Source organism: Pongo pygmaeus, chromosome 23 (genome assembly GCF_028885625.2).
Source record: "Pongo pygmaeus isolate AG05252 chromosome 23, NHGRI_mPonPyg2-v2.0_pri, whole genome shotgun sequence".
NCBI classification, from domain to species: Eukaryota; Metazoa; Chordata; class Mammalia; order Primates; family Hominidae; genus Pongo; species Pongo pygmaeus.
The window spans coordinates 54,148,957-54,175,453 of record NC_085931.1 but is presented as its reverse complement, the minus strand read 5'-3'; the positions used below and the strand labels follow the sequence as shown (position 1 = coordinate 54,175,453).

The 26,497-nt window shown below is 55.5% G+C and overlaps 1 protein-coding gene and 1 long non-coding RNA gene across 3 annotated transcripts in view; one reads left to right on the top strand and one right to left on the bottom strand.

Moving 5' to 3' along the window:
- SCUBE1 (signal peptide, CUB domain and EGF like domain containing 1) overlaps positions 1–21,388 on the top strand; it is a 147,508-nt gene extending 126,120 nt beyond the window's left edge. For both annotated transcript variants that reach the window (XM_054470024.2, XM_063662988.1), the window contains 7 exons: positions 2,427–2,588; positions 4,104–4,271; positions 5,594–5,755; positions 6,437–6,634; positions 8,431–8,583; positions 9,042–9,121; positions 14,489–21,388. In XM_054470024.2, the coding sequence (XP_054325999.2) occupies positions 2,427–2,588; positions 4,104–4,271; positions 5,594–5,755; positions 6,437–6,634; positions 8,431–8,583; positions 9,042–9,121; positions 14,489–14,641 (1,076 nt within the window). In that variant the 3' untranslated portion in view covers positions 14,642–21,388. The remainder of the gene's footprint in view (positions 1–2,426; positions 2,589–4,103; positions 4,272–5,593; positions 5,756–6,436; positions 6,635–8,430; positions 8,584–9,041; positions 9,122–14,488) is intronic.
- On the bottom strand, positions 1,125–5,787 carry LOC129023369 (uncharacterized). The gene is made up of 4 exons (XR_008496785.2): positions 5,665–5,787; positions 4,079–4,206; positions 2,498–2,605; positions 1,125–1,292 (listed from the first exon to the last, which is right to left on the bottom strand). It is a non-coding gene; the product is annotated as an uncharacterized LOC129023369 (long non-coding RNA).
- Positions 21,389–26,497: the final 5,109 nt, after the last annotated feature.

The window sequence follows — 26,497 nt, the reverse complement described above, 5'->3', positions numbered from 1 at the left end:
TGGCCAACATGGTGAAACCCCATCTCTACTAAAGATACAAAAATTAGCTGGGCATGGTGGCGGGCGCCTGCAATCCTAGCTACCGGGGAGGCTGAGACAGGAGAATCACTTGAACCCGGGAGGCAGAGGTTGCAGTGAGCTGAGATCGCACCACTGCACTCCAGCCTGGGTGACAGAGCGAGACTCCATCTCAAAATAAAAATAAATAACTTATTTTGAAATTATTTCAAACTTTCAGAAACGTTGTCAAGCAGAACAAAAAACTTCCATATTTTCTTCATCCAAATTCCCCAATTGTGCACATTTGACCACATCCGCCCCGTCTCCCACACGTGTATGCATGTGTGAGTGTGTAGTCTTTACCATCCAACCCACACACCCACCCCATTCAGCTCCAGCAATCCTTCCAACAATGTCTCTTTTGTTTTTCTGGTCCCAGCTCCCATCCAGAAAGACATGTCACCCTCCACTGTGTCTTCAGGCTCCTTCAGACTGGAGCCGCTTCTCCCCTTTCCCTGCCTCTCCTGCCCTTGTCCCAACCTCACCTCCTCTAGGCTAACGCTCAGAGCGCCCTCTGGTTTTTCCTGGGGACCTGACTCAGGGCCCAGGGTCCAGCAGGAACCTCAGCTTCGAGGCCTCATCCTGGGTGTCCCATCAGCAGGCACAGGATACCCCCAGCCCACCACAGGACACCCCCAGCCCACCACAGGATACCCCCTGCCCGCCACAGGATACCCCCAGCCCATCACAGGATACCCCCTGCCCGCCACAGGATACCCCCAGCCCGCCACAGGATACCCCCAGCCCGCCACAGGATACCCCCAGCCCGCCACAGGATACCCCCAGCCCATCACAGGATACCCCCAGCCCGCCACAGGATACCCCCAGCCCGCCACAGGACACCCCCAGCCCGCCACAGGACACCCCCAGCCCGCCACAGGACACCCCCAGCCCACCACAGGACACCCCCAGCCCACCACAGGATACCCCCAGCCCGCCACAGGATACCCCCAGCCCGCCACAGGATACCCCCAGCCCGCCACAGGATACCCCCAGCCCGCCACAGGATACCCCCAGCCCATCACAGGACACCCCCAGCCCACCACAGGACACCCCCTGCCCGCCAGTGGCTTCACTTTCACTCGTTTTCCCTCTGTGATTGATGAGTGTTTTCCGGGGACATTCTGAGTTTGGACCAATATTCTCCTCCTCATCAAACTTCTGCACAGCTCCCGCCATGTCAGCCACCTCCACCATTTGTTCCACGTTCCACGCTCACTAGTCACGTTCTCCTGTAGGAAAGCGGGTGGCCATGCCGTTTACCTCTGGGTCTGCATCCCTGTAGACTCAGATTCCCCTTACTCATTGCGTGTGATCCATTCCTGATGTTCAGCACTCACTGTGTCCCTAGGGTAGCCAGGGGTGCCCCACCAAGCTGGCTCTTGGGTCTTTCTGACCTGCCACACACACGCTGTGAGCCTCCCCTTCAGATCCAATTGACACTCTCCATCCCCTGGCATCAGCCAAATCCCCAAGGACCCCTGGTTCCTTTGAGAGGAGGATGATGGGTAGAAACCAAAATCTGGGATATTCATTGCTCCTGGAGTACCACTGCCTCTAGGCCCTCTCATCGGACAGAATTGGAAAGCATAGGTGTGTATACACGTGCACACATAGGCATGGGAATCTATGGGTGGGGGGGTTCTAAAACCAGGAGTTCATGCCAATGCCTCCCGTTCCACACCTCAGGGTCCTTTCTAACCCTCACTCCCCGTTTCCACGTTTGTAAGCATCTTCTCCAGCACTGAGAAACTCAGCTCCCTTTCTCCTGAATTTACTGATTTACTCAGTTTCCTTACTTACTCATCAGTTGACATATTTGTTCAGTGTAGCCAACCAGACTGCGCTGGCTTCAGCCCATCATCTCCTCACTGCGCCCCTCCCACCTCCCCCGCCAGGCCCTCCTGCCCTTGCCTATTTGAGCCCCAGTCCCTCCCCACTGCCCCTAACTCCTCCACTCAGGAAGGACAGGGGAGCTTTAGGGTGAAATGGCTGTAGCATATCCAAGTGGCGACATCCAGGAGGCAGTCTGCTAAAGCTGGAGGGCAGGGTGTGGAGCAGACAGAGGACAGACGTATGGGGGAAGGGGGGACCACAGGCTTTTGTAAGCAGGTGGAGATGGAGGGGTCCGCAGAGGACTCTGAGGTGCAGCAGCCAGAGGGGCCAGGCTTCATGGTCCTCACAGATGGCTGCCCCCTGGGTCCTGCCCCAGGCTCTTCTGGGATAGGTCTGGGGCCCGTCTGTGTCCTTGGGGCCCTAGGGAACCAGGACTGTGTCTATCAGGAGAGCCTGGGCTTCAGCACACAGGAGACACCCCCGGCCTCCCCACCTCTGCCTCCAGCAGCCCCTCAACTTTGCCTCTGCAGTTGCGTGTGGGCCTGGCACCCACTTCGGCGGTGAGCTCGGCCAGTGTGTGCCATGTATACCAGGAACATACCAGGATACGGAAGGCCAGCTCAGTTGCACACCGTGCCCCAGCAGCGACGGGCTTGGTCTGGCTGGTGCCCGCAACGTGTCAGAATGTGGAGGCGAGTGCAGGCCTACCCTAGAAGGAGAGGTAGAGGTGGGGGTGGGGGTGGGGGGTGGGCGGGAGCTCCTCCTGTCTCTGATGAGGCCCTCCTGTCGAAGGCCCAGGTGCCTGATGTGGCCAGAGAGTGTGGTATTTTCTGAAGTTCCTTGTCCTTTCCAAAACCCTTCACGATGTCTGTGCAGTCACCACTTACAAAGTGCATGACAGATCCCAAAGCGTCGGCAGTCCCGGCCTGCACTACAGTGCTGAGCGCTGCACTGCACTCAGTGTGCTCTCAGAATTGCATTGTGCCCCTTGGAAAGGACTTCACAGTGTGCAACTTACGGTTTCTAAGGGAGATACATAAGTGCCTTATGGTGGACCAGACAGCTTACATTTTATGGAACATTCCATTACGACTGGAACACTTTGCAGAGTGTATCTTATACTTGAGCAAGAACTTTGCTCCACACAAAGAACTTTATGATGTGCCCCACAGATGGTTTAGAAAGCCCTTTTCCAATTTACCAAATGCAGTTAGGTTTGCAAAGAGCTTTTGCATTTACCTCCCTCTCCCCACTTAACTCCATCTGTGAAGCTAGCTCAGTCTCCCCATGAGCCTTTCTTCCCAGGCCACTGTGAGTTTCACCCAAGAGAATCCGCAGGGAAGGTTCTCAGCACCCTGAGAAGCACAGTGCCTGTGAGGGTGGGGGAGTGGGGTCCCAGGATACTGGAGACCTCCAGCTTTCTGCCGGTGACAGAAGGGCTCAGAGCCCAGCCCTGAGTCCGCGCAGGCTGCTGGCTGCTCTCTGGCCCACTGCCCGCTCCAGGAGTGTGGTCTCCACCCCTGGGGGAGTGGCCACTGGTAGGAGATTCCATGTTTGGGTAGAAGCTGAGAATCCCAGGGTCTGGGCTGAGAGGATGCTAAACCCTCCCCTCACTCAATGCCAGAATACTGTCTGCATCCTGATTCAGCTGGAATGCTAGAACATTCTTTATGTGGAGCTGAAATTGGCTTTCCTGTGGTCCCCTCCCTTTGTCCCAGGGGTACCCTTGAGTACCTCAGAAACCCTCCCCAGACCTGCCTCCCTCTGCTCTGGCCTGGCCCTGCTGGTAGACCAGGCAGCGTCACCCTGAAGCTGAGCAGGTGCTCCTTCTGCAAAGACCCCGGTGCAGCCTGCCCCCCGGGGAGAGCCCCTCTGAAACACGTGACCTGCCCCTCCACCCATGGGTCCCCTTCCCAGCTCAGCAGCAAGGCCTCTTGCTCTCCAACCCCCAGGCCTTCTTGCTGGTGGGAGAAGGAAAGCCAGGCTTGACCAAGGCAGCACATGAACCGCTGGCAGCATCCGGACCAGGGCCCAGCCTCCCGCACCCCAGCTGCTGCGTTCTCCCCACCCCGTCCCCACCCCTGGCCTCGGGTGCCCGGTACCTTTTCCAGGGCCGGGCAAGGGCCAACAGCAGGGCCTGAGACCACCCACAGCCTGGGCCCTGCGGTGCCCTCCTGCCCACCTGAGCTGTGACCTCTGACTTCCAGGCCAGTGTTCTCCAGGCTTCTTCTCAGCTGACGGCTTCAAGCCCTGCCAGGCCTGCCCCGTAGGCACATACCAGCCTGAGCCCGGGCGCACCGGCTGCTTCCCCTGTGGAGGGGGTTTGCTCACCAAACATGAAGGCACCACCTCCTTCCAGGACTGCGAGGCTAAAGGTAAGCATGCCCCCTCAACACGCCCACCCACCCCGAGAGGCAGGGCTGCGCTGCTCCGAGAGGCTTCCCCGAACCCCTTTCATCTCCTCCAGGTGGCAAACCTCCCAGCTCAGAGGAGGAGCCTGGAGCTGTCAGGCGTGGGCGTGGGTGACCCACTGTGCCCCGCATTAGGACAGGGACACCTTATAGCTGAGAGCTTTCTGAGCTCCAGGGGGAGCAGCGGCTCCTCGGAGCACTGGGGAGGGCTCTGGGGACAGGAGGCCTTGAGCAGCATCTAGAAGGGAGGTTGGGAGGGTGAGGAGGGGGCAGGAGTGTGGGGGCAGGAGCAGGATCAGGGCATCACCTCAACTGCTGTCTGTTCAGGGCATCTGGTCCCACCCAGGTCTGCATCCTGTCTTCCCTCACTCACCAACTCCCCGAAATCCTCCCCATTCTCAGCTGCTGACCGTGCTTCCCCACCGCGCTCCCTCTCAGTGTCTGTCCAGGTGGCCTGGCCCTCAGCCCCCTGGAGCCAGCCACATCACCAGATACTCCCCTGCACACACAAACTGTTCCGAATTTGCCCATTTAAAAAAAGAACTGAAGCCAGGTGCGGTGGCTCACACCTATAATCCCAGCACTTTGGGAGGCCAAAGCTGGTGGATCACCTGAGGTCAGAAGTTTGAGGCCAGCCTGGCCAACATGGCGAAACCCCATCTCTACTTTAAAAAAATACAAAAATAATTAGCTGGACGTGGTGATGTGCACCTGTAATCCCAGCTACTCAGGAGACTGGGAGGGGAGAATCGCTTGAACCCAGGAGGCGGCAGTTGCAGTGAGCCAAGATGGCGCCATTGCACTCCAGCCTGGGTGACAGAGCGAGCTCCATCTCAAAAAAAAAAAAAGAATTGCCCACCTCTAGCCCCCCACCCAGCCACCCCTCAGACTCTGGCCACCTGTCTCTCCTGCCCCAGCAACCTTGTAGAAAGAGGGTTTGGCCTCGCTGGCTCCACATCCCCTCCTCCCTGTCTCCCCTTGCACGCCTCCGGTCACATCATCGCCCCCACTCTCCCTGAAAATTGCTCCCATCAAAGTGGCCTCTGTGGTCCCTGTTTTGCTGGAGGCAACATCACATCAATCTGCCATGTGACCCCCACGCCAAGGGCTCTTCCTGGCCATGGCAGAACGAGGGTGGTGGGAGGTCATGGGGCGGTGGGGAAGAGCCTTGAACTCTGCGCCAAAACAGACCTTGAGGGCATGAGAGGTCCTGGGGACAGCTCCCTAGCGCTGCCCTTTCCCTGCACCCCTCCACACCCACCACACTGCCTTGTGTCCCCCGGCAGTGCACTGCTCCCCCGGCCACCACTACAACACCACCACCCACCGCTGCATCCGCTGCCCTGTGGGCACCTACCAGCCCGAGTTTGGCCAGAACCACTGCATCACCTGTCCGGGCAACACCAGCACAGACTTCGATGGCTCCACCAACATCACACACTGCAAAAGTGGGTGCTGCTGCTCCACCGCGGGAAGCTGGGAACGTGGGAGGGGCTGGGCAGGTTGTGGGGGTGGGAGGAGACCTGATCTCACACGAGCTCCACGAGGACACTGGACTCCTCCTGATCTGTCCCGTCTGCTCTAGGGTGCATTGCATCCATCTAGAGGCCTGTGGCACCAAAGGGGCAGCCCTGGCTTGGCCCACTCTACAGGGCCCACAATGGTGCCCATTGTTCATCAGTTCCCACTGCTCACCCAACACAGCCCAAGCCTCTGCCCTAGGCCAGACCCTGCTCTAGTTTCTGGGTCTGCTGGGGGAGCTGACAACCTACAGGGGCACTGATGGGGCCGCCAGAGAGGGCAGGGCTCCAGGCCCTCTCAGTGCCCCTGACAAGGCCCAGCCACACAGAAATAGGGTGAGCCTGCAGGCATGGCAGCCCAGTAAGAAGAAGCCCCCAGGCTGGACCTCAGGGAACCACAGGCGTGAACAGGGGACCTGCCCTCCTGGTCTGGGGGCAGCCCAGGCAGGGTCCCCAAAGAGGATGGGCTCAGGGTCCGAGGGCTGGTGTGGGAGGGGACAAGAGCAGCTTCCAGCCCTGCCCTAGGCCTCCCAGGTGGTCAGAGGCCTGGCCGGCCAGGGCCCCCGCCCAGTGGAGCCTGATGAGGCCCTCGGGCCACTGTGTCCACAGACCAGCACTGCGGCGGCGAGCTTGGTGACTACACTGGCTACATCGAGTCCCCCAACTACCCTGGCGACTACCCAGCCAACGCTGAATGCGTCTGGCACATCGCGCCTCCCCCAAAGCGCAGGATCCTCATCGTGGTCCCTGAGATCTTCCTTCCCATCGAGGATGAGTGCGGCGATGTTCTGGTCATGAGGAAGAGCGGTACGTTGGGGGCCAAGGGGACCAGAGGCAGCCTCAGCCGCGTGTGCACCCCCGTCCCGCTGCTGTTCCACCAGGCAGGATCGCTGCCTTCACAGGGCAGAGAGGAGGTCCCTGGGGCTCAGGGGACCAGCCCCTCAGAGTCTACCTGGGAGGCAGGGTTGAAACCCACTTGGGTCTAAGAGCTGGCTTTACAGAGTCCTATGGAAAGATCTGGAGAGCTTAGGGTATCCCGAGAGTGGATGCTGGGACACGGTCAGGCCTGGTCTCAACTCCAGCCACGAGCCCGGCCCTCATCCCAGTGGCGGGACCAGCCGCAGGGCCCCTTCCCACCGCTTTCTGCCGCACCGCTCAGGGCGAGACCTCAGGCTCCAGCTCCACGGGTCTCCTCCCGCCCGCTGAGGTTTGGGGGACCACACGGCCGTCCCATGCACCACACAAGATACCAGCTCAGAGAGCCCTCCCCACCCCTCTGTGAGCCCTGGACTCCTGGCCCATCCGCCCCCATCAGGGCTCCTCTTGAGACTTCAGGGAGTAAAGGATGGAATGGCATGAGAGAGGACTGGACTCAGCAGTGGGTGTGACCGCTGTGTGCCCAGCTGGCCACAGCAGCAGGAATGCCTGGGAGGCCCCTGAGCTCCCCCAGCACCAGCCAAATCCCTGCAGCGCACCTGTCCAGGGGACCTCCCTGCTGTCGGGCTATGGGTGCCCATGTGAGCGAGCTCCATGTCTGAGTGTTCGAGAAGGAAGAGCAGGAACCCAGATACCCACAGACACTGGCCAGAGAACATCTCTGGGTACCCAGCGACCACACAGACCAGCCAGAGGAGGGTGTGGGGAGGGGCCTGAGGTCTGCTCCGGGGCTGCTCCGCCGGAACTGTGTTATCCTGGGCAGGAGTTGCTCAGCATAGCTAATGAGTAGACAGATGTCAGCAAGGCTGACGCAGCTGAGCAGCCAAAAGCCGTAGTGTGCAGACGGGCAAGGGACCAGCCCGGGACCATCTTCCCCGCCCGTTCCCCTCACCCGCTCCCCTGCCCGCAGCATCCCCTCCTTCTGTCCCCTACCACAAGGCTGAGCTCAAGTGAAGCCCAGCCTGTCCCCCATGAGGGGCTCCTCGGGAAGGCCCCCAGGGAGCCGTGAGGCCTTGCCGAGGAGCACTTAAGCGGGGAGACGCTGGGCAGGGCTGGGGTGCTCCCACTGTCACCGCGTCTGAGAAAAGGATGGTTTGCAGAGTTTGGGAAGATTCACCTGCCGGTCACATGCTGTGCCCACGCTGCCGCACTCGGCTCCTGATTTCCTCCTCGGGAGATCAGGGTTCAGTGGGCCTTGCTGGTGCATTTGCTCTCGGGGAGAAGGGACTTCCCAAGTCTGTGCCTCTGGTCCCAGCAGTCAGTGCCAGTTCATCTCCCACATCCTCCCCCAGCTTCCACTCCCGCCCTGGCCTTGTGCCAAGTGCAGGCCTGAGCCCTGTCATCGAGGAGCAGTTGGTTGGAGGGAGATGGAGACCCACTGACAGAGCAGAGCAGGATCTTGGGAGGGGATGGGGGGAGGGCAGTCAGGGAGGCTTCCTGGAAGAGGGGACACAGAGATGGGTCTCAGAAGGACGAGTAGGAACCAGGGTTGAGGGTAGGGAAGGGCCTCGGAGGCAGAGGGAACAAGCACAAAGACTAAGCTGTTGTGTTTGGGGGACCAGGTGTTCAGTGCAGGTGCTGGGTGGCGGACTGGAAGGGAGGCGAGCGGCCTAGGGCAGTAGGAGCTGCCTACCTGGGGTGGCTCAGCAATGATGCTTCACCCGCAGCCTCGCCCACGTCCATCACCACCTATGAGACCTGCCAGACCTACGAGAGGCCCATCGCCTTCACCTCCCGCTCCCGGAAGCTCTGGATCCAGTTCAAATCCAACGAAGGCAACAGCGGCAAAGGCTTCCAAGTGCCCTATGTCACCTACGATGGTAAGACCCACTGTCGTCACGGCCCACTGTGCATGGCTCAGGCGGGGCCCTGGAGACACAGAGATGAGTTGCACATCCCCGCCCTCAGGGAGCTGCGACCTGGCAGGTACAGACCTGGAAGCAGAACGAACACTGTCAGGGGCCAGAGCCAGACAGGCCGAGGATGGTACCGGGTGGTACAGGCAAGACAGCGGTTAGTGGCATCTGCAGGCTTCAGCTGAGGTGCTGCCCAAGCAGGGTTTTGAGGGCTAAATAGGGGGTTCTTAGCAAAACCCCGAGGAGGACAATACAGGTGGAGGGAGCCCCAGGTTCAAAGGCACAGAGGCAGAGCTGCAGCCAGCCATAGCCCAGAGCCCGTGGCTGGAGCACGGGAGGGAGGGCAGAGGCTGGAGGTGAAAGGGGAGCACGTGGGTCTCAAGCCCCTCGCCTTCCTCTCCCCCTGCTGACCCGCTGCCCAGAGGACTATCAGCAACTCATAGAGGACATCGTGCGCGATGGGCGCCTGTACGCCTCGGAGAACCACCAGGGAATTTTGAAAGTGAGTGAGTTTATTGGAAGGGAATCCATGTAACCCTGGGATGGGGCCTGTGATGAGCCAGGACTGCCCCTGCCCCAGCCCTGGTCCCTGGAGGAGCAAGGGAGGGTGGGTGGTGATGGGAAAGGAACAGGAGGCTTGGGGATCCCAGACCCCTAATGGTGGGGACTGGGTCCTGCACATCTGTCCCTCCCGACCAGAAGGCCTGAGGGAAGTAGTTTGGTGAGGACGTGGGGACCTGGTGATGTGGCCTCAGGCATGCTCCTCACCAGCTCTCAGCCTCACTCTCCTCATCTGTAGAATGAGGGTATTCTGGGGGGTGTCTCAGAATCAGTGGGATCTACCCAGTGCCATTGTCACTTGGAGCCCCCCTGCTGCTGGGACTGGGCTCCCTCCTCTTCCTGCTTCCAGCCTGCAGAGGCAGGGCCGCCTGGTGTGTCACATGGTGGGTACTGGCCAGAGGCCCGGGGACCCAGGACTCACCCAGCTCAGCCCTGGGCAACAGCACTGTCAGCCCAGGAGCCCCGGGTTGTGGAGAACAAGGGCAGGGCTGGAGCGCTCCCGCTGTCACCTCTTCTGAGAAAAGGATGGTTTGCCGAGTTTGGGAAGATTCACTTGAGTCTCCCCATAGTCTGCCAGTCACGTGCTGCCGCCCTCGGCTCCTGATTTCCTCCTCAAGCTGCTTGGGCAGAAACTAGGGATGCGTCCTGGGCTCTCTCCCCCCAATCCCTGTCCCCCAGCTCCGCCCTGGGAGCATCGCTCCCAAACTGGAAGCGTCCTGACGCTGCTCTGGGGACACAAACCTCAGCCGGAGGGCCGTCCTCCTCCACAGCGGCTCCCGGCTCCTCACACACACCAGAGCCTCTCGGCCCATTCTTCTTTCCCCCACCTCTTTCCCCCATCCTTCCGCCCTCAGCTGGGACATCCTGTCGTACTCTGGGCAGGCTGCCCGGACCCCCTGACCTGGGCACACCCTTTGCAGCCCCTTAGGTCCCGCGTGCCCCTCCTTCTTGGCACCCACCAGCACTCACTTTAGGTTTGTTCTATGAATATTTAGTCCCTGCCCCCGTTGCGGGGGAGGAGCTGCCAGGGTTCATGGTCAACTCTGCCTCCAGCTCGGGCATCATGCCCAGCACAGAGGAGGGCAGGAGCGTCTGTCTCCAGGGGGTGAGTTCAGGGCACGCGTGTGTGTGGAGAGCGTGGGGGAGTGTGCTTTGTGGTGTGTTTGTGGAGGCATGTGTGGTGAGTTTGGAGGTGTTCAGTGTGTGTGGTGACTGGTGTGTGTGTAGGGGTGTGTGGTGGGTTTGAGTGTGGGGTGTGTGAGTGGGTGTGTGTAGTGTGTGTGTAGGGGTGTGTATGTAGGGGTGTGTGTGCTGGGTGTGTAGGGGTGTGTGTTGAGTGGGTATGTGGGGGGTGTAGTGAGTGGGGGTGTGGTGGGTATGTGGTGTGTGTGGGGGTGTGTGGTGAATAGACGTGGGGGTGTGTGGCGTGTATGGGGGTGTGTGTGGTGAATGGAGGTGGGGGTGTGTGGTGTGTGTGGGGGTGTGTGTGGTGAATAGAGGTGTGGGTGTGTGGTGTGTATGGGGGTGTGTGTGGTGAGTGGGGGTGGGGGTGTGTGGCGTGTATGGGGGTGTGTGTGGTGAGTGGGGGTGGGGGTGTGTGGTGTGTATGGGGGTGTGTGGCATGTGTGGGGGTGTGTGTGGTGAATAGAGGTGGGGGTGTGTGGTGTGTATGGGGGTGTGTGTGGTGAGTGGGGGTGTGTGGCGTGTATGGGGGTGTGTGGTGTGTGTGGGGGTGTGTGTGGTGAGTGGGGGTGGGGGGTGTGGTGAATAGAGGTGTGGGGGGGTGGGTGGTGAGGGGGGTGTGGGGGTGTGTGTGGTGAGGGGGTGTGGTGGGTGTGGTGTGTGGGGGGTGTGGTGAGTGGGTGTGTGTGGTGGGGGGGTGTGGGTGTGGTGTGTATGGGGGTGTGGTGAGTGGGGGTGGGGGTGTGAATAGAGGTGGGGAGTGAGTGGTAGGGGTGTGGTGGGTGTGGTGTGTGTAGAGGTGAGTGTGTGCTGAGTGGGTGTGTGGTGTGTATATAGGGGTGTGTGTGGTGTGGGGGTGTGGTGTGTATGGGGGTGTGTGTGGTGAACAGAGGTGAGGGTGTGTGGTGTGTATGGGGGGGTGTGTGGTAAATAGAGGTGGGGGTGTGTGGTGTGTATGGGGGTGTGAGTGGTGAGTGGGGGTGGGGGTGCGGTGAATAGAGGTGTTGGGGGTATGTGGTGGGGTGTGGTGGGTATGTGGTTTGTGTGGGGGTGTGTGTGGTGAATGGAGGTGGGGGTGTGTGGCGTGTATGGGGGTGTGTGTGGTGAATGGAGGTGGGGGTGTGTGGCGTGTATGGGGGTGTGTGTGGTGAATGGAGGTGGGGGTGTGTGGCGTGTATGGGGGTGTGTGTGGTGAATGGAGGTGGGGGTGTGTGGCGTGTATGGGGGTGTGTGTGGTGAATGGAGGTGGGGGTGTGTGGCGTGTATGGGGGTGTGTGGTGTGTATGGGGGTGTGTGGTGAATGGAGGTGGGGGTGTGTGGCGTGTATGGGGGTGTGTGTGGTGAATGGAGGTGGGGGTGTGTGGTGTGTATGGGGGTGTGTGTGGTGAATGGAGGTGGGGGTGTGTGGTGTGTGTGGGGGTGTGTGTGGTGAATGGAGGTGGGGGTGTGTGGCGTGTATGGGGGTGTGTGTGGTGAATGGAGGTGGGGGTGTGTGGTGTGTATGGGGGTGTGTGGTGAATGGAGGTGGGGGTGTGTGGTGTGTATGGGGGTGTGTGTGGTGAGTGGGGGTGGGGGGTGTGGTGAACAGGTGGGGGGGTGTGGTGAGGGGGTGTGGTGGGGGTGTGGTGTATATGGGGGTGTGTGTGGTGAGTGGGGTGGGGGTGTGGTGAATAGAGGTGTGGGGGTGGTGTGGTGAGGGGGTGTGGTGGGTGTGTGGTGTGTATCGGGTGTGTGTGGTGAATGGAGGTGGGGGTGTGTGGTGTGTATGGGGGTGTGTGTGGTGAGTGGGGGTGGGGGGTGTGGTGAATAGAGGTGTGGGGGGTGGGTGGTGAGGGGGGTGTGGGGGTGTGTGTGGTGAGGGGGTGTGGTGGGTGTGGTGTGTGTGGGGGGTGTGGTGAGTGGGTGTATGGTATGGGGTGTGGTGGGTGTGGTGTGTGTGGGGGGTGTGGTGAGTGGGTGTGGTGTGTGTGGGGGGTGTGGTGAGTGGGTGTGGTGTGTGTGAGGGGGTGTGGTGGGTGTGTGGTGTGTGTAGGGGTGTGTGGTGAGTGGGTGTATGGTATGAGGTGTGGTGGGTGTGGCGTGTGTGGTAGGTGTGTGGTGAGTGGGTGTATGGTATGGGGTGTGGTGGGTGTGGCGTGTGTGGTGGGTGTTTGGTGAGTGGGTGTATGGTATGGGGTGTGGTGGGTGTGGTGCGTGTGTGGTGAGTGGGTGTATGGTATGGAATGTGGTGGGTGTGTGGTGTGTGTAGGGGTGTGTGGTGAGTGGGTGTATGGTATGGGGTGTGGTGGGTGTGTTGTGTGTGTAGGGGTGTGTGGTGAGTGGGTGTATGGTATGGGGTGTGGTGGGTGTGTGGTGTGTGTAGGGGTGTGTGGTAAGTGGGTGTATGGTATGGGGTGTGGTGGGTGTGTGGTGAATGGGTGTATCGTGTCGGGTGTGGTGGGTGTGTGGTGAGTGGGTGTATGGTATGGGGTGTGGTGGGTGTGGTGTGTGGGGGGGGTGTGGTGAGTGGGTGGTATGGGGTGTGGTGGGTGTGTGGTGTGTGTGGTGCGTGTGTGGTGAGTGGGTGTATGGTATGGGGTGTGGTGGGTGTGGTGTGTGTGGTGGGTGTTTGGTGAGTGGGTGTATGGTATGGGGTGTGGTGGGTGTGGTGTGGGGGGGGTGTGGTGCGTGGGTGTATGGTATGGGGTGTGGTGGGTGTGTAGGCAAACAGATGAGTGTGCACCAGGACAGGTCCACCCCAGACACAGCAGATGAGATGCAGCCACAGTCAACGGGACGAGGAGCCCTCACGCCCCAACAGGTGGTGGTCGCCATTTGCTGAGCACCTTCCCTGGGCCAGGCTCTGGGGACTCTGTCAGGAACCAGACCTCTGCCAGGCCTCACCTCTGCTCCATAGTTTCTGCCCAGGGTGGCAGCCAGTGCCCCACTAGAGAGACGAGACACTGGGGCTCAGAGAGGGCGGGGACTGCGTCTGCCCTCCAGACTGCTCCGGAGGACAGCCCCGTTTGCTGCCTAGATCCCCACAGCAAACCTGTACTGAGCACCGCTGAGGACAGGTTCTCTGCTCATGCCAGTGAGGATCATTTTCCTCGCAGCCCCAGGAAAAGGCATCATGACCTCTCTGTGCAGGGAAGAATGAAATTCAGAGCAGCAAACCAATGTCCCCGAGGTCCAGGCTTGAGGCCTGAAGTGATGATTTGGGATCTGCCAGCTGCAAAGCCTGTGCTCTTGGCTGAGTGTTGTCTGTTTGCAAATGTTGGTTGTGTTGTGTCATTTTGCAGCGGAACCCTTTGTTAATAAAATCTTTTCTTTTTTTTTTTTTTTTTTTTTTGAGACAGTGTCTCGCTCTGTCACCCAGCATGGAGTGCAGTGGCACACTCTCGGCTCACTGCAACCTCCGCCTCCTGGTTTCAAGCAGTTCTCATGCCTCAGCCTCCCAAGTTGCTGGGATTAAAGGCGCATGCCACCACGCCCAGCTAATTTTGTATTTTTAGTAGAGATGGGGTTTCCCCATGTTGATCAGGCTCGTCTCGAACTCCTGAGCTCAGGTGATCTGCCTGCCTCAGCCTCCCAAAGTGCTAGGATTACAGGTGTGAGCCACCACACCTGGCCTTTAATAAAATCTTATTGGAATCCCAAGAGTTAATGCCAATGATCTATTTAAAAACCAGTTACGGACCAGGAGCGGTGGCTCATGCCTGTAATCCCAGAACTTTGGGAGGCCGAGATGGGTGGATCACCGGAGGTCAGGAGTCTGAGACCAACCTGGCCAACATGGTGAAACCGCGTCTCTACTGAAAAGACAAAAATTAGCCAGGTGTGGTGGTGGGTGCCTATAATCCCAGCTACTCTGGAGACTGAGGCAGGAGAATCACCTGAACTCGGGAGGCGGAGGTGCAGTGACCCAAGATCCCGCCACTGCACTCCAGCCTGGGTGACAGAGCAAGACTGTGTCTCAAAAAAAAAATAAAAATAAAAACCAGTTATACTATTAAAACCAAAAGAAGGTCTGTGGGGTCCTGAAACCCACCAGCCAGCCCATCTCTCTCCGCCCCCCAGCCTGGCAACACCCCACAGACCCTACAGGCCCCAAGCCTCCCCGCCTCCCACCCACTCTATCTTACAGGACAAGAAGCTGATCAAGGCCCTCTTCGACGTGCTGGCCCATCCCCAGAACTACTTCAAGTACACAGCCCAGGAATCCAAGGAGATGTTCCCACGGTCCTTCATCAAACTGCTGCGCTCCAAAGTGTCTCGGTTCCTGCGGCCCTACAAATAACCGGGGGGAGCGGCCCTGCCTGGGGGTGGCCTGGTCCACGGAGGGTGCACCTGCCCTCCACAGTGGGAGCTGCATGGGCCTCCACGCCGCCTTGGGAACCCCATGGCACTGCCCTTCAGGGAAGCCGACCAGCCCATGGAGACCGAGCCCAGGCACCCTTCGGACCCACCGCCCCTGTGGGAGCACCCTGCTTCAGGAAGCCTCCCTCCCTCCCTCCGCCTCCCTTCCCCAGGACACCAAGAGCGCCCTCTCCTGAGCCCTGGCAGACCGACTGCAGGTAGCAGGATTGCAGGACCTCCGCCTGGCCTGGCGTTTCAGGAGAGAGGGGAAGTGGGGCCTATGCTATGGGAGGCGTGGTCACCCGAGACAGGAGGCCGGGGAGAGAGGAGGGGACGAAGGCGCCGTCTAGGGGAGGTCGACGAGCCTGTGCTAGCATCCGCGGGCCCCACGCTTTGCCAGCTCCTCCAGCCACAGGCAAGGCCACGGCTCCAGGCTGTTGCGCTCTAAGGGCTCTGTGATTGGACGGAACAGAGCTGCTGGGGAGGAGACTAGAGGTTTCTGCGTTCCTTCGACAGAACATTTAATGAAGTACTCTCTCTATATATATATAAATATAAATATAAAAAATATATATATATATACTTCTATTTGTGGGTACTTTAGGAAAATGCCCTTTGGTCACTGTAAATATGAATTGTGACCCCATCCCTTCCCGCATGAGCCCAGTGAGTCCCAGCAGCTATCAGCCTCCCTGAACGATTAAACAGCTCCTCCCAGCATTTGCCCTTCTGTTTCTGTGAGGCCGGCAGCCCTTGGGGCTGGGGAGAGCACAGCTTGCCTTGGACTTGCTTCTGAACACGAATTCTTCGAGAACTAGGCTCAGATGCTCTGCTGGAGTGTTGGCCTCACCCCAGTCCCCTTGCCAGAAACATCACTGCCCTTGGACGATACTCAGTGGAAGACACTTCCCCTTGGACCCGTTCCTAGGAGGTGCAGGGGCCCAGCAATAAACTGCAGAAGGGGCCTTGGCTCTGACCCTGTGGCAGTGACCTTGGGGTCTGTACTATGCCCAGGTGTCAGCAGGAAACAAGGCCTTGCTCACAGGAGCACAGGCTGTGTCACCACAAGGAGCCTCAGAGCGGCCAGTGAGGAAAAGGGAGAGAGCAGAGCTTGCCGTCAGAGGCCAGGCTCCCAGTGCAGCCTCCTCTTGCTACGCCATGCCACCCCCATTCACAGGGAAACCTCTTTCCTTTCCTATAAAGGAAAGCAGTTGAATTGACTCACATTTCCACATGGCTTGGGAGGCCTCAGGAAACTTACAATCATGGTGGAGGGCGAAGGGGAAGCAAGTGCCTTCTTCACAAGGTGGCAGGAGAGAGAAGCAAGCAGGGAAATGCCGGAGAAAGAGAGTCTGGGCTATGATCGAGTACATGTGTCCCACCCAGCCGGAAGGCCAGCGCCTGGGATGGAGCCAGCAGAACTCCGCGCCGAAGTCCAGGAGGCCTTGCCTGCTCTTCATCTGCCTGCGAGCTGCAGGACCTGCGTGGGAAATGGTCCGTATGTTTCAGGTTAACAAATACTGAAAATCCCAAGGAACCTGGGAGAATCTTAAAATGAACTCCGGTCTTCGGCTCGAAGTTGCCTCTAGGGTTCCTCCTGGTCAGCCCCGGGCCCAGCCTGGCTGGCGAGAAACAAACACGGTTTGAGAGGCTGTGGCACACTGAGGACCGCACAGATGGAGGCAGCCAAGTGAGGTCCCTGGAGGTTCAGGGCTTGGAGACGAGGTAGGCCGGTCATCACATATTCTACAGTCCAAAAGAGGGCCCGGAGCTCAGCAATTACTCCCGCCGTCACGTGTGCCCACTGCAGCGGGCCCTGCGGCATGGCTCCTGCTGCCATCAGCTGCCTTCCCTGCTGAAGTCCAACTCAAGTCGGAGAGAGAGTGGAGCCTCTGCACTTGGTGGGTAGGTCAGTGTCAATTAACAAGCCCTGCCAGGGGCCACTGCCCCTCCTCTGGTCACAGTCCACGCAGACCAGCCCTGGTTTCCGGAAAGAGGCCTCCCTCCTTCCCTTTGTGGAGCCGTCAGTCATCCCCAAGATGAGAGGCGAGTGTCCTCCCGAGTGAGCCTGCAGCAACAGCTCCTGAGGAAGGTGCTGGGAGGGGTGTCGCCTCTCACGAGTGTTCTCCAGAGAATCAGAACCCAGAGGATACAGACGTAGATGTGTGAGGGGCTGCATTATGGGAACTGGCTCACGGATTCTGGAGGCCAACAAGTCCCACGATCTGCTGTCTGCGAGCGGGAGACCAGGAGAAGCCACACCGTAACTCAGTCTGAGTCCAAAGCCCGAGAAGCCAGGGGCCACCCTGTGAGTCCCAGCACCCAAAGCCCTGAGAGCGAGGAAGATGGATGTCCCAGCTCCCAAAGGGAGGATTCTCCCTTCCTCCCCCTTCTGTTCTATTGGGGCCCTCAACAGATTGGATGGAGTGGATGTCTTCACTCAGTCTGCCGATTCCCATCCTAACCTCTTCTGGAAACACCCTCACGTTTTCCCAGCTAGCTGGGTATCCCTTCACCCAACCAAGATGACATGCAATCAACCATCACACTTAAGTGTTTTTGTTTGTTTTTGTTTTGTTTTTTGTTTTTGAGATGGAGTCTCGCTCTGTGGCCCAGGCTGGAGTGCAGTGGCGTGATCTTGGCTCACTGCAAGTTCCGCCTCCCGGGTTCACGCCATTCTCCTGCCTCAGCCTCCCGAGTAGCTGGGACTACAGGCGCCTGCCACCATGCCTGGCTAATTTTTTTGTATTTTTAGTAGAGACGGGGTTTCACCGTGTTAGCCAGGATGGTCTCGATCTCCTGACCTCATGATCCGCCTGCCTTGGCCTCCCAAAGTGTTGGGATTACAGGCGTGAGCACTGTGCCTGGCCAGGGTTTTGTTTTTTTTTAATCCTTTCCAAAAACAGAAAGAGCTCTTAACCTCTCTGAGCTCTTTCTGCAATTCCTTTGGGTGGTTTCTGAAAGTTGCCACCCACATACCCGCAGATACACTGCCCGCCTCTCCTCCCCCTCATGTTCCAGGACTCACCACCGTGGTCAGACCATGTCCAGTGTGCCCAGGGCAAAGTTGGATGGGCAGGTGCAGACGCGGCCCAGCCTTCATCCTGCTTTCCCTCGCAAGCCGTTCTGTAGCTCCCAGCCCACGGGAGAGGCCATGAGCAGCGCGAGGTCGCCAGCAGCTTCCCTGGGCCTCCCACACCGTCTGAGTGACTTGAAGTCCAGGGTTGGGCTCTGTCTTGAGTCTCCACATCAGTCTCACACTGGGGAACTTGGGGGTCCCCCGTTAAACTAGAGCTGACCCTGGGCCTCAGGGCAGGATGGTCCCAAGGTGAGCTCCGTGGACAGCAAAGCGCATTTCTTCCAGTTGGCGTGTTGTCGAAGCCAATGGCAGCTTGACTGATGTGAGGTGGCTATTCCACCTGGTTCAAGATGGAGGTGTAGAGAAAAGGGAAGCGGGGAAAAAGGACTGGGCCAGGTAGGACGGATCCACATAATGAGGCCCAAGAAAAGATGGAAGCTGAGGGCAGAGAGTCCAGGAGGCCCCCATGCTGTCTGAGGGGGAGGCCGGCATAGCCCCTCCTCTACTGTCGCCTGAGCAGCTGATGAGGTCCCCAGCGCCGCACGCTGTGCTCCAGGGAGAGGAGCCAAGAAGCAAGCAGGCTGCTGGGAGTCCCTGCACTGCCATCTGGCCGGGACGGAGGCAGCTGCCCGGTCTCCAGGCTCCTCTGAGCTTGGGTCAGCTCCTAATGAAGCATCGCACGCCAGGGAACCAAAGGACCTCTGTGAAGACAGGCATGGAAAACCGGGGTGTCTCCCGCACAGCTTCCCAGGAGTCAGGTGGGACCCAGGCGTGGGGGGGCCTTTCTGCCCCACATTCCTGGCATTCCCCCCAAGTTTATTTCTACTTTCCAGAAACAAACCACGGGGAGGGAAGGAACCTGCAACAGGGTTTCGAAGCCAGCCAGGCCCTCCGTGAGTAAGGGCTCGTATAGCCGCTGAGGGCAGCCTGCAGCCGGGTGGCCTCACCTGCTGCCCAGAATTAGGCTGTGCCTTTTCCCAGTCCTTCCCCATGCCAGAGCCTCTCCCCATCTTTCCCCGCACCAGAGCCTCACAGCCATAGCCACACCAACCTCCCTCCTCTCAAGCAGCAGAATCAGCCTATGCTCCCCAGCCTCAGTGCCCCTGCCCCACACAGGTCACGCTAGCCAGGCAGTGACCAGTTTCCCAAATGCTGGATCCCCATGGGGACACTGTGGCCCAGTCCTCCCCCGCCTCCATGGTGGCCCAGGCTGCAGGGCCCACGGTGGAGGCCTCAGGCAGCTTTCTGTCCGGCTACACATTGGCTTGGGACACACAGATAAAGTAGAGCTGAAACACGGGCCAAAACATCCCCAGACAAGGAAGGCACAAGAGGCCAAATTTGAAGGACTTGGGAGAGAAGCCACTTCCCCCACCTCTAACGAGCGTAGTTTTCTGTCTGAATGGCCCCCCCTTTCATGCACGCTCGTTCTCAAGAGACACGCCGTCCGCAGGCAGCCTCTCAGTGAAGCCTCTCCCCCGGGCTTGTCCACGGCAGGAGGCCCCTGGCCTGTTTAAGCCATACCGATGCTTAATTTACATTTTTGGAGTTGAATATTATTCCGGCGCCTCCACCACCCCCAGCAGAAAAAATAAGATACTGAAATAAGTTGAGTCATTTAGCAAACATTTACTGAGCAACTCCTGTGTGCCAGGCCCCTAGAAAGACAGGGAGTTGGTGCCCTGCACAGATGACAAACTGCCCCAAACAGCAGACAGAAAGACAGACAAACTGCCCAGGACAGCAAACAGACAAACAGACACACTGCCACAGACAGCAGACAGGCAAACAGACACATTGCCCCGGACAGCAGACAAACAGACACACTGCCCTGGACAGCAGACAGACAAACAGATACACTGTCCCGGACAGCAGAAGGACAAAGAGACACATTGCCCCGGACAGCAGACAGACAGAAAAACTGCCCCGGACAGCAGACAGACAGACAAACTGCCCCAGATAGCAGACAGACAAACAGACAAACTGCCCCGGAAAGCAGACAGCAAACTGCCCCAGACAGCAGACAGACAAACAGACACACTTCCCCAGACAGCAGATAGACAGACACTCTGCCCTAGACAGCAGACAAGCTGCCCTGGACAGCCTGCTCACCTTGCCTGCCACAGTGCATGCCCCGCAGGGAGAAGCCTTCCTTCTCACCCAGGGAGTCCAGCCATTTTCACCTCCCTGCTCCATGCTCAGGAAGTCTGGTCACCCTGGCAAACTGCACCTGACATTGAGGTCCCTTTTCACCAAAGATGCACAAGGTGTCCATGCCGAGCCGACATCATTCAGGCCAAGGGCAGAGGATGTAATGAGGGGTGGAGTGAGGATGTGGGGAGAGAGCAGAGAGCTCCTCCTGTTTTACCGTGGCTGCCTCTGCCCCCACGACACCCACAGATCCCTGGCCCTTGCAGGAGTAAGTCCTGGGCAGGCAGAGCTGGGGTTGGCCTGATCCCACCTGCCTTGCTCTTGGAAAGGACATCAGGTGTGGGCAAAGCATCCTTGGAGCCCAGACAACACAGGCATGGCCTGTGTGCCCTCCCAGCACCTGCTGCAATGGCCTCAAGGCCTCTCCAGTCCCCTGCTGCACCGTGCCACTCAGAGCCGGAGTGAGCCCCCTGGAATTGTCTGCACCCCCCAAGCCCCAACAGGAAGAAGGGAAGGGCAGGGAAGCCGATGCTCACTCAGTGCCCACTGGGTGCCAGGCTCTGGGCTTAACCCTCTAATATCCACACATCCCATCCTCCCAGCCCTGTCTGAATGGTGGGGTTAAGACCATTCTTCAGATGTGGAAATGAAGGCTCCGGGAGACCACAGGACATGCCCAAGGCAAAGAGTTGGTAGTTCCTGGATTTGGGAATCAAACTCAAGCCCATCTAATCCCAGGGTAGGAAATGTCTCTAAAACGTTGATCAATCTGAAGCTTACAGACTGGAAACTGGGCCAGGTCAGCCCTGGCGGTGGAGTCCAGAGACAGAGAGAAGGCTGCAGGGAGAGGAGAGCACAGGAGGATCCGGGGCCAGGATGACTTCAATGACATTCCCTCCCTCCTTCACAAGCACGAAAAACTCGTTCGGAGAAAGGACAGCTTCTGCCTTCCCTACCAGGCAGACAGGGCACTCACTGTGCCAATGTGAGCAGACACAGCCAGAGGCTCAAGTGCCCTTGCCGAGTGTCCCCATTGCTCTTGGGGAGGCCCCGGCACAGCCCTGCAGAGATGCAAGTAAGAGAGTGGCCAGTGCCCTCGGCAGATGGGTGGCAGAAAGCAGGAGGAAGAGGGAGCTGACCGATGCCGGGTGTCTTATTCTGCTGAGATCAGAACCTCCAACATGCCGAGCAGACCCTGGCCACATTGCTCGGGGAACAGGACACCAGGGTGCTGTGCTAGAGGCCCACAGACTTCACTTCTGGCTCCTGTGAGGGCACTGTATTGTCCAGACGCTTGGCAATGACTCTGCCTGCAAGAGTGGCAAATACCAACATAACCACATCTTCCTTTTAGTTGCCACAAATACTCAGTTTTGTTTTATCCATCATGTCCCCCATATGCATGTAATGAAACATTTGTGAAAATCACTTTAATAATAAATAGGAAATGAACCTAAATATTGCTCTTTTCTCTTATTCAGCAGAAGTCATGAGTTGGGGGAAAATGCTAACTGGAATCCAGAAAAGAAAAAATAATGGAAGAAATTTCATGACACTATTGAGGACTAAAAGTAAGGAGCTACAGTAACCTCTGGAAAATAAAGCAGCGAGCTGGAGATCTACGTACAGAGGCAGGGGGCACCTACATTTAGGGAACAGACATGCTTCTAACTGGCAGAAGGCAAAATGTCCAAATTTCAAATCCCATTTCCCCGCATAACTCATGATGAAATGAGAGGGTTTTTTTGGGGTTTTTTTGTTTTTCAGACAAGAGTCTCAATGTCGCCCAGACTAGAGTGTAGTGGCGTGATCTTGGCTCACTGCAAGCTCCGCCTCCTGGGCTCACCCCATTCTCCTTCCTCAGCCTCCCGAGTAGCTGGGACTACAGGCGCCCACCACCACGCCCGGCTAATTTTTTGTATTTTCAGTAGAGACAGGGTTTCACCGTGTTAGCCAGGATGGTCTCAATCTCCTGACCTCGTGATCCACCCGCCTCAGCCTCCCAAAGTGCTGGGATTACAGGTGTGAGCAATCGCGCCCGGCCAAGAGTTGTTCTTTGACACTGGAGCTTTAATCTGGAAGTCATGGTCACAGTGGGCCTCATGGAATCTACGACTCAATGAAATTAGGCACGCAATGCCGTGTGTTTGTATGTGTACGTGCATGCACAGATACACATTTCTATTTCTCTGGAATATGGCCCACAGCTTTCCTCAGGTTCTAAAAGAAATCTAGGGCCAGGTGCAGTGGCTCACACCTATAATCCCAGCACTTTGGGAGGCCAAGGCAGGAGGATTGCATGGGTCCAGGAGTTCGAGACCAGCCTGGGCGACATGGCAAGACCCCCCCCCCCCATCTCTACAAAAAATGAAAAATAAAAAATAAAAACCGACAAAAGATATATACATGCATTTCACAGAAGAAGAAACAGGACAGCCAATTACCATTTGAAAAGGTGCTCAATCTCATTAATAATACTGGAAATACAGGCTGCTCTGCCTAGGAGTAGCCATGCTTTTGTTTCTTTACTTCTCTAATAAACTTGCTTTCACACACACAAAAATGGAAATATAAATTAAGACAACAAAAATATACTATGGTAGCACTAGGTTGGCAAAAAAATAATAATAAGTGTAATAAAATCAGAATCAGAGAGGATATGGATCAACTTACTATATACAAATGGGGAATCTCTTGTTTACATATATGTTCCAGGAAATATACAAAAATATTCATAGCCTCATGTTTATTAGAGCACAAAGCTTAAGATAACCTAAGTCTCTTCATGGAAGACTGCATCATAGTCACATAATTAAATATTATGTAGCTATGACAATTAACATGCTGCAACAAAAGGGATATATCTTAAAAACATCATGTGCAGGAACAAGACCAGGATGCGTGCCTGCACCGCTCTGCTGGAGGTCTAGCCAGGACAATTAGGCAGGAAAAAAATATAAACAGCATCCAGATTGGAACAGAAACAAAATTATCCGTTTCACGTGTCCTGATCTTCTATATGGAAAATACTTAAGGAATCCACAAATAATTACTAGAGCCAATGAAATTCACAAGGTTATAAGACATAAGATCAATATATAAAAATCAGTTGTAGGCTGGGCACAGTGGCTCACCCCTATAATCTCAGCACTTTGGGAGGCCAAGGTGGGTGGAGAGCCTAAGCTCAGGAGTTCGAGACCAACCAGGGCAAGTGGCAAAGCCTTGTCTCTACCAAAAATACAAAAAATTAGCCAGGCATGGCGGCACGCACCTGTGGTCCTAGCTACTCAGGAGGCTGAGGTGAGAGGATCGCTTGAGCCTAGGAGGCAGAGGTTGCAGTGAGCCGAGATCCAGCTACTGCACTCCAGCCTGGGTGACAAAGTAAGACGCCATCTCAAAAAAAGAGAAAAGAAATTAAAGAAGATTTGTATTCCTGGGTTGGAAGACAGTATTGTTAGGATGACAGTACTCCCTAAATTGGTCTAGAGATTCAGTGCAATCCCCATCAACATCCTGGCTGGCTTCCTGCACAAACTGACATGTGAATCCTAAAATTCATATAGAAATGCAAGGGACCCATAGTAGCCAAACAGTCTTGAAAAAGAACAAAGTTGGAGGATTCACACTTCTCATTTTTAAAACTTACTACAAGCTTAAATTAATCAAGATTCTGTGGTACTAGCAGAAGGAGAGACCTATAGATCAATGGAATAGAATTCAGAGTCCAGAAATGAACCCTTAAATTTATCATCCATCAGTTGGTTTTCAACGAGACTGCCAAGACCATTTAATGGGGAAAAAAATAGTCTTTTCAACAAATGGTACTAGGACAACTGGATATCTACATGCAAAAGAAGGAAGTTGGACCCCTACCTCGTATACAAAAAATCCACTCAAAGTGATCAAAGACTGAAATGTAACAGCTAAAACTATAAAACTCTTAGAAACTAAGATAAGTCTTTGGAATCTTGAATTAGGCAATGGCTTCTTTTTTTAACTTCAATTTTTTTATTTCCGTTAAGTTTTGGGGGAACAGGTGGTGTTTGGTTACATGAATAAGTTCTTTAGTGGTGATTTCTGAAACCTCGGTGCACCCATCACCTGAGCAGTATACCCTGTACCCAGGCAATGCCTTCTTAAATGTAACACACAAATAATAAGCCACCAAAGAAAAAATATATAAATTGGACTTCACCAAAATTGAAAACTTGCACTTCAAAGGGCTCAAAAAGATAACAGAATAGGAAAGTGAAAAGATAACAGAATAGGAAGAAAAGATAACAGAATAGGAAAAAAACCTTTACAAATCATATATCTGATAAGACTCCAGTATCCAGGATATGTAAAGAATTCTTACAACTCAACAATAAGACAAATAACCTAATTTAAAAATGAACAGACGGCCAGGCACGGTGGCTCATGCCTGTAATCCCAGCACTTTGGGAGGCCGAGGCGGGCAGATCACGAGGTCAGGAGATCAAGACCATCCTGGCTAACACGGTGAAACCCCGTCTCTACTAAAAATACAAAAAACTAGCCAGGCGTGGAGGCGGGCACCTGTAGTCCCAGCTATTCGGGAGGCTGAGGCGAGAGAATGACATGAACCCGGGAGGTGGAGGTTGCAGTGAGCCGAGATCGGGCCATTGTACTCCAGCCTGGGTGACAGAGCAAGACTCTGTCTCAAAAAAAAAAAAAAAAAAAAAAAAAAAGAACAGGCCAGGAGCAGTGGCTGCAATCCCAGCATTTTGGGAGGCCAAGGAAGGCGAATCACCTGAGGTCAGGAGTTTGAGACCAGCCTGACCAACATGATGAAACCGCATGTCTACTAAAAATACAAAAAATTCACCAGGTGTGGTGGCATGCACCTGGTAATCCCAGCTACTTAGGAGGCTGAGGCAGGAGAATCCCTTGAACCCAGGAGGAGGAGGTTGCAGTGAGCTGATATCGCACCATTGCACTCCAACCTGGGTGACAAGAGGGAAACTACGTCTCAAAAAAACAACAACAAAAAACAAACAAAAGAACAAAGAAGGCCAGGCACAGAGGCTCATGCCTGTAATCCCAGCATTTTGGGAGGCCAAGATAAGAGGATCACTTGAGGCCAGGAGTTCAAGACCAGCCTGGGCAACAAAGCAAGACCCTGTCTCTATATCAACAACAAAAAAAATGGACAAAGGCCGGGCACAGTGGCTCACACCTGTAATCCAGCACTCTGACAAGCCAAGGCCAGCATATCGCTTGAGGTCAGGAATTCAAGACCAGCCTGGCCAAAATGGTGAAACCCCATCTCTACTAAAAATACAAAATTTAGCCATGGGCACCTATAATCCCAGCTACTAGGGAGGCTGAGGCAAGAGAATCACTTGAACTCAGGATGCAGAGGTTGCAGTGAGTCGAGATCATGCCACTGCACTCCAGCCTGGGTGACAGAGAAAGACTCTGTCTCAAAAAAAAAAAGGACAAAGAATATGAATAAACATTTCTCCTAAAAAGATATGCAATTGGCCAATAAGCACATGAAAAGATGATCGACGTCATTAGTCATTAGGGAAAATACAAATGAAAACCATAAGATACCACTTCACAACCACTAGGAGAACTATAATCAAAAGTCAGAGAATAATAAGTGCTGGCAAGAAAACTAGAACCCTCGGCCAGGCACAATGGCTCATGCTTATCCTAATATTTTGGGAGGCGAAGGCAGGAGGATCAGGTAAGGTCAATAACTTGAGACCAGCCTGGGCAACATAGCGAGACCTCATCTCTATTAAAAATAAAACTTAAAAAATTAGCCATGGCCCAGGCACGGTGGCTCACACCTGTAATCCCAGCACTTTGGGAGGTCGACACCTTGGATCACTTGAGGCCAGGAGTTCAAGACCAGCCTTCACAACATGATGAAACCCCATCTCTACAAAAAATACAAAAATTAGCCAGACGTGGTGGCACATGCCTGTAATCCCAGATACTTGGGAGGCTGAGGCAGGAGAATTGCTTGAACCCAGGTGGCAGAGGTTGCAGTGAGCCAAGATCGCACCACTACACTCCAGCCTGGGCAACAGAGCAAGACACCATCTCAAAAAAAAAAAAAAAAATATATATATATATATATATATATATATATATATATACACACACACACATATATATACACACATATATATTATATATATACATATATCATATATACACACATATATATTATACATACATATATTATATATACACACATATATTATATATACATATATACATAAATATATGTTTTATATATATATAATGTATATATACTTACCAGTTTATAAAAAACAGTTGGTTCCAAATTATTTTTCTGACAAAATGGGATAAGATTAAACTTTAAGAATTTTTAAAATACGCCACCTTATAAAGGTTGTGAGCCAAATTTTGGGTAACACAGCCTAAGTCAATTACCAATATACTGGGTTGGACAAAGAATAGTTAACTGTGAAAACATGACTGCATTATGTGAGGAGGCCCAAAAGATAGAAGTGACTCTAACCAGTCTGTACAGTATTCTCTTGGACTTAATTTTTTCTCCTTGAAGAA